At 38.6% G+C, this 7,500-nt stretch overlaps 1 protein-coding gene across 3 annotated transcripts in view; it reads right to left on the reverse strand.

The window, feature by feature from the left end:
* The window catches only part of LOC135225154 (uncharacterized), a 363,469-nt gene that overhangs the window by 18,844 nt on the left and 337,125 nt on the right, over positions 1–7,500 (reverse strand). For all 3 annotated transcript variants that reach the window (XM_064264385.1, XM_064264388.1, XM_064264386.1), the window contains one exon: positions 5,941–7,240. In XM_064264385.1, the coding sequence (XP_064120455.1) occupies positions 5,941–6,340 (400 nt within the window). In that variant the 5' untranslated portion in view covers positions 6,341–7,240. The remainder of the gene's footprint in view (positions 1–5,940; positions 7,241–7,500) is intronic.

The raw sequence follows: 7,500 nt of genomic DNA on the forward strand, positions 1-7,500 counted from the left end.
GAGTACTCATTGCGCGTAAGAGGCTTCGTAAAATTCTCTTAAGAATTTTCATAACTTTAAGAGTGTTTTAATGATTTAAGAGTACTCTTAAGGATTTGCGAGCTTTGATAAATACGGGCCCAGGAAAATATGAAGGAAACCAGAAGTGTTATGCGTTGCTGCAATATTGTGTTTCGTAAATGAAGTCCACCGGAATACGGATGTGACACAGGGAATGTCTGCGTTCGAATCGGTGCACTTGAATCACTGGACAGTGGTAATTAACGTCTGATATTTTCAAGCGTGTTCGCCATTCTTAATTTAACCACAAAAACTTTCTCAGAGCTATGCAGACTGGTATTTCATATCGATTTCAGGAAATTTTACTACATTTCAATATTCTTAAAATCGGTTTCACTGGAATCGTTTACACATTCGGAGGGATGACAAGCAGTGAATGCGCTCTGCAACACCAGAATATACCTTTGTTTAACAAAAGGTTACAGTATGATAGGCTATACAAGTCATATTGGATATAATTTGCTGAGAATTTTCTTAAGGACATTATCTCCTTTCGAAATAACAGGATCGTAAAAAATGACGTAGACCTATAAGATCCTATGTTTTTTGTTTGTTTAAGCAGCTTATGGCGTTTGGATTATAGGCCTATCTTATATTCAGCCGTTTTACTGTGATTCTTGTTGTGGTTGTTCTTGCTTTTGTTGCTGCTGTTATGGTGCTTGTAGTGTCTTAGAAAATTTATCATATGGTGTCTTAACATTGCAGAATAAACATAGACCTATTCATAAATACTGGCGCAAAGAATGATCTGCCTACTCTTGTTAACTGAAATTTAGGAATTTGTTTCAACTAAAAGTAATCGAGATCTTTATGAATACAATCTGTGCTAGAATATTCCCCTAACAATAGAGAGAGAGAGAGAGAGAGAGAGAGAGAGTGACTCACTCAGTGAGTCAGTCTCTCTCTCTCTCTCTCTCTGTCTCTCTCTCTCTCTCTCTCTCTGTTGTTAGGAGAATATTCTAGCGTAGAGTATATCCATAAAGACATCGATTTCTTTTAATCCAAACAAATGACTAAATTTCAGTCAACAGGAGTAGGCAGATAATTCTTTATACCAATACTTTATGAATAGGTCTATGTTTATTCTGCAATGTCAAGATACCATATGAAAATTTTTTGAAGACACTACAAGCACCATAACAGCAGCAACAAAACCAAGGATAACCATAACCAGAACCACACTGAAACAACTGACTATAAGATAGGCCTATAATCCAAACGTCATAAGCTGCGTAAACCGACAAAACGACATAGGACCTTATAGTAGGTCTACGTCATTTTTATGATCTTGTTATTTCGAAAGGAGATTATGTCCTTAAGAAAATTCTCAGCAAATTATATCCAATATGACTTGTATAGCCTATCACACTGTAACCTTTTGTTAAACAAAGGTCTATTCTGGTGTTGAAGAGCGCAGTTTGTCATCCCTCCGAATGTGTAAACGATTCCAATAAAATCGATTTCAAGACTATTGAAATGTAATAAAATTTCCTGAAATCAATATGAAATACCAGTCTGCAAAGCTCTGAGAAAGTTTTTGTGGTAAAATTTAGAATGGTGAACACACTTGACAATATCAGACGGCGATGGCCATTATCCAGTGATTCGAGTGCATCGATTCGAACGCAGACATTCCTAAAGACACCTCCGTATTCAGGTGAACCTCATTTTAGGAAGTGCGAGACTGCAGAAACGTGGAGCATCTCTGACTTTATTCATATTTTCTTTTTCTTTTTTTAACCATCTTTAAGATTGTGTATTATGATTTTATTTCAGGGGATAATATAACGTTTCCTTTAGATAATCTGAACAAGGTGTATATTTAAATTCGGTAAAACAGCCATTGCAAAATAAATGAAGATGAAAAGAACCACAGATTAACCAACTTTTCGAAACTATTTCCAACCAATCAGCTTCAAGGAATGGTCGTGACGTAATCAGTGAGCGGATCTTAGCTGTAACGCTAGCTGGCCTCTGCTATAATTGTTTTTAGTTGGACATTTTACCTGCTCAATCAGCCCTCCGATATGAACGAACACCTGGTACACGAAAGTCCGCGAAATCACCGAGTTAACCTGTAGTAATGGCCCCAAAGAAAATAAAAATCCCAGCTTACTGTAAACATATGTGGAAAATAATTAGATATAGAAAATGTTTTATTACGGAGTATAAGTATAGCAAACATCATTAAACTTTTGGATTTAAAACCAGACACAAAACGTTGAAAGAATTCTTGAAATATCTATTTAGGCCATATATGGACATATGCTAACATAAATATCATCGATTAGTTGTGATAAAAATATCTCTATATTTCTACTAAAAGTCTCAATCCATCTCTTAATAAAAATACTTATTATATTTCCCAAACCATAAGTCGGAATGAATAATTCTGGCACTTGTACTAAAAATCCTTCCAGGTCCAATGATAAAACCACTCATATTTTCCAATCATATTCCCCTGACTGGAAGACTTACACTTTCAATACGTCTCTCCACTTCAGCTTTAACTCGAAATTCCGTTCCCAATATAAAAAAAAATGCTTAAAATACTATATTTTCCAGTCTTAGTAACCCGAATGAATAATCCAGATGTTCTGTCCCAATGCCAGAATCTAACAAATGTGATATAATATAGTAGATTCCTGATTTTAACTTTCGTATCTAAACAGAATGTTCATTCATAAACAAATACAGAGATCCATAACATCCTTCAGACATTCTGACAGCACCCACTTTCTTTCCCTTTCCAAAAATTAGGCCTCTGTGCTAAGAACCAGCCACCAATTCATGCATTAGTTCGTTTGTTTGAATGTTTGTATGGTGTTTTTACGTTACATGGAACCGGTGGTTATTCAGCAACGGGACCAACGGCTTTACGTGACTTCCGAACCACGTCAAGAGTGAACTTCTACCACCAGAAATACACATCTCTCACACCTCAGTGGAATGCCCAAGAATCGAACTCGCGGCCACCGAGGTGGCAGGCCAACACCATACCGATCACGAAACTGAGGCGCTAATGCATGCATTCGTGGCCTTCCAAAAATCCTCTAGTAAGTGACCTATGAACCTATAAAGACAATATCCCCTTGGCGTTTATAAACAAAATGACGCGATTCAATTTTTCAACACGAATTTACTTAGGAACCTGTGAGGCCAAGTCCAAACCTATACAAATACTAAATTTAACACAATACGGTTCAATAAATACAAAAATAACAGGAGGGGCCGGTTTTTAGGAAGACAGGCGAGAAATTGTAAGGTTCAACGGTTTAATAAAATGGGAGAGGGCCAGGTTTTAGGAAGACAGGTGAGAGAATGGGGAATATTCGTCTTCAGACAAAACGTACATTACACAGGAAATATTATTCCATTACCCGAGACAAACCAGAGGCCGGGTTTCTTGAGCAATCTTGTTATCTTGGAATTTCTGTAGCAAGAGTGCATGAGAGAGAGAACAGCACTAGTAAATCTTTTGAAAAAACGCATTAGAGCAACCGCTCGAGCAGCACAGGTATTGTCTACACTAACAGAAAACTTTCCGAACTGGCGTCTGGCTCGGATTTAGTTCAAGCAGCCGAGGATAGCTGTAGAACAGCAGGTGTTCCAACTAATGATCATAAGTTGATTCCATTGTATTGTGAACCTTTATATCATAATGGACTCACACACCTGTTGTTTAACAGAGACCCTGTTTGTCCTTCTCCGTCCCTCTGAAAACATTATAGTTTCAGAAGTTGCATCGATGATCTGTTTTAAACATGGATGAAATTGATGAAGAGTCTGAAATACTTTGTGATGAGATCCTAAGGTCAGCAGGTAATAAGGGAAAGAGGAAATGAGCGGTTTATTGAAGGAAAAAATGGGAATATATGCAGTCCAGTGATTAAAACACATTCTTCGTGTTTGTCTAGAATGGCCAAGAAAAAACCACTCTATACAACAAATTTAAGTGATTAAATACAGAACAGGAGCTTTCGACCTTCACTAAGGTCCTCTTCAGCTGTACTGAGCAAACCGTACAAAAGTTACATAGAAATAAAAGTGAAAATACAGTTTTTAAAAGGAAGACCCCCAAATTGACAGTTTCAAATTTAACATCCCTTTTAAAAATTGTGTATTTTCATCTCTATTTCTATGTAAACTTTGTCATTTTTGCTCAGTAAAGCTGAAGAGGACCTTAATCAAGGTCGAAAGCTCCTGTTCTTTATTTACTCACACTTGTTGCGTAGAGTTGCTTTCTCTCAACCAAATAACTGAAGTACACTACAGAAGGAAAGATCACTAACGCCTACAGGATGAGGGAAGGGGCAGTTACGAAAACAATCAGTAAAAAGGCAAGTGAAAATGATGGGCAACATCTTTAGAGAATAAGTTCTTCTGAATGAAGTAAATAAACAAATGGATATTTCAGAATAAAAGACGGAAATGGATATCAGTCTGGGGCGATAAAGTGAGTATTTGAAGATATGGTAAACATCGAAGCTGAATTTTGCGGGTATGGAAAGGTGCCAGCGGATATTGCAATAATTAGTGTGACTAAATGGCTGACCAGAGTTTATAAGGTTCGTTGGGAAGAAGGAAAGGTTCAAAAGATATGGATGAGAGAGATAATAACTGGTTTACTCTATAGAGGTGGAATTTATGGAGCAAAACCAGGAATTATAGGCACGTAACATAACTTATCCCAGGAAATGTGTACAGTACCATTTTGACTGAGAAAGTACGTACAAACGACAGAAGAATTGACGGGAGAATGTGTGTGGGATTTAAATGTGTGAGGACCTGGAGTTTTATATATATATATATATATATATATATCATATATATATATATATATATATATATATATACACATATATATATAATAATATATATATTATATAGTATGTATATTATGTATATGTATATATTACATATATATATGATATATATATATATATATAATATTATATATATATATATATATTATATATATATATATATATATATGTATATGTATATATATACATATATATATATATATATATATAATATATATATATTGTGATAATTTGAGAGCTAGGCAACAAACTTGTTGAGGATTTGTGATGTAGATACAGTCAGTTGCTGAGAATAACTAAGAGCTTTTATGATGGAAGCAAAGCGTTTAGTGTAAAGATGGGTCTGAGACAAAGTTATGTTATTTTGCCGTGGCTGTTCACACCTTCACAGAAATCGTGCAAGAAGTGAGAGAAACTATACTAAACTTTGATGCAGAATTTTAGGGTCAAAAACGGAGTCTGCATGGTTGATGTTTGAAGATAATGCAGTGCTCAGTTTGGATAAAGAAAAGAAACTGCAGAAATGGGTGGAGACGCTCGAAGGCGTTCACATGAAGAGAAGGTTGTGAGTAAATATTAGCAAGTGTAAGGTTTCATAGGGCAATTGGCAGCCAGAGAGGTGGACCGATGGACTTTAATATGGATATTGGGTGAGTGTAAGCATTTCATTTGTAAAGGCAAGTCACAGAATAGAAGCCAATGTCGAGGAATAGGCATGCAATTTTACAGGCTTACTTTTCTCCTTTATTTTGGATCTTTGACTCTTTGGCCCAACATATCAACGTTTCATTCCCTACTTTTAAATACCCCTGCATTCTTTCATCTACCTGGAAGTAAGCTCGGGTTAAACGTTATCTTGGCATTGTCATATGCCTCTTGGTACACCATTTACAGGCAAAACGTTTCAAAAGAGCCTAAAGGACTCCCAAGTGTCTGCCACACTGGGATTCCAACAACACCAAACTCAGAACTTTACAGTAACTAAGAACAACTATACAGTGACTATCGACAGAGGAACCTCTACTAAGCGAGCTGTTAACCCGCTGGTCCTGACCTAAGTAACTGAAGGTAGTGACATCTTCCCAGGAGACAGAGGAAGAGGCTTTCTGACAGTACAGTTCCTGGCCACTGGAGTCGTCCTCCGTATCACAGCGACAGCTCCCTTGGTCGTGGTAGCTCTCCCTCCGTCGGTACTTGTCCGCATTCCTCTTGGCGCCGTAGGTCTCCTCTGAGCTGCTCCTGTTTTCATCTTCGACGTGGTAGGTGGGGGCGGCGGCGGCAGCGGCGGCCTTCCCACTGCTCCTGGATTTGGGGTGGTGGTGCTTAGCCCTGGGCTGCCTCTTGGAACGGGGACTCGTTGCCCTGTCTCTGTCAGAATCGACGTCGGAGGAGTCGCTGTTGGTGTTGGGGGGGCCAGACTCCTTCTGAAGGTACAGCGGGTGGTAGGCAGACATCAGGGAAACAGGAGCAGGAGTGAGGAGGAAGACAAGGTGATGACAGAAGAAGGAGGAGGATGAGGAAGAGGAGACCGATCAAACAAAAATGGAGCTTCGCTGGAAGACTTGAGGTCAGGAAGAGAGAGTGTGAGGATTTGGAAGACGAAAAGAAGGAGGCCGCAATTGAAAACAAAACTATTCGGGGGAAACTGTAACCGAGGAAGAAGGGGGTTACGATTGGATCGAATTAAAAGGGAATGACAGAAACGGTCTCATATATAAAAATTCCCCAACTTCTGGTGGAGGAAGTTCATATATATATATATTTTTTTTTTTTCTTATCGCTATCACAGTTTTAAACTTTCTCACTTTTCAGTAATTCGCCTCACCGACACGATCACAACAAGTCACTAATCTCATGTTTAAACTCCAAGTATCACCATAATGATCATCACGTGATTAGCGAATGCTGCTATCTAGAAATTCTAATCAAAACACAAGCACTTAAATGACGTTAAATCAGCGTTGTCCCCATCTGCCCTTCCATATTTACAATAGGCCTACGTAGCCAGGCTCCTTCAGGTACTTCCGTAGGCTCCTTGGTGACCGGCCACGGCTAAACTACACATCACTTAACAGAGAAATCAAATCTCCAGTTTCATTCACTCGTTATCACAACATCTACATTTTTCTATTATTATCAAGGTTCTCCTGCCCTCCATTTGGCCCACCGTAAGTCACAGCTGCCATATAAATAGACCTTTGGCTCTCATTCGCCTCTTATTTGGGGAGGGGGGGGAGGGTGGAGAGGGCTAGAGTTTATTTAGCGTATGGCAGGTGAGCCCCGCCGGGCGTCACACGCATGCGTATCTGGTACCTCTTTCCTGATCTCTTCATCATCACGACTCCAACAGGTACCTGTAGAAGAAAAAGAAAGAAAATCTCGTGAGTTTGTGAAATCGTCATTAGCCTATAATTACGCTGACGTTTAAATGTGAATAGTGGATAGAAGTCATCTCATGAGGAGAGAAGATGAACACGTATGTAAGAGGGTTATGGACATGGAGGTGGAGGACAGAAGAGGGAGGGGAAGGCCAAAGTTGACTAAAAACAGCGACCCCTTATAGTAATGGGAAAAGATGAAGGTAAAGAAGAAGAAGAAGAAGAAGAAGAAGAAG

The sequence above is a fragment of the Macrobrachium nipponense genome, chromosome 13 (genome assembly GCF_015104395.2).
Source record: "Macrobrachium nipponense isolate FS-2020 chromosome 13, ASM1510439v2, whole genome shotgun sequence".
NCBI classification, from domain to species: Eukaryota; Metazoa; Arthropoda; class Malacostraca; order Decapoda; family Palaemonidae; genus Macrobrachium; species Macrobrachium nipponense.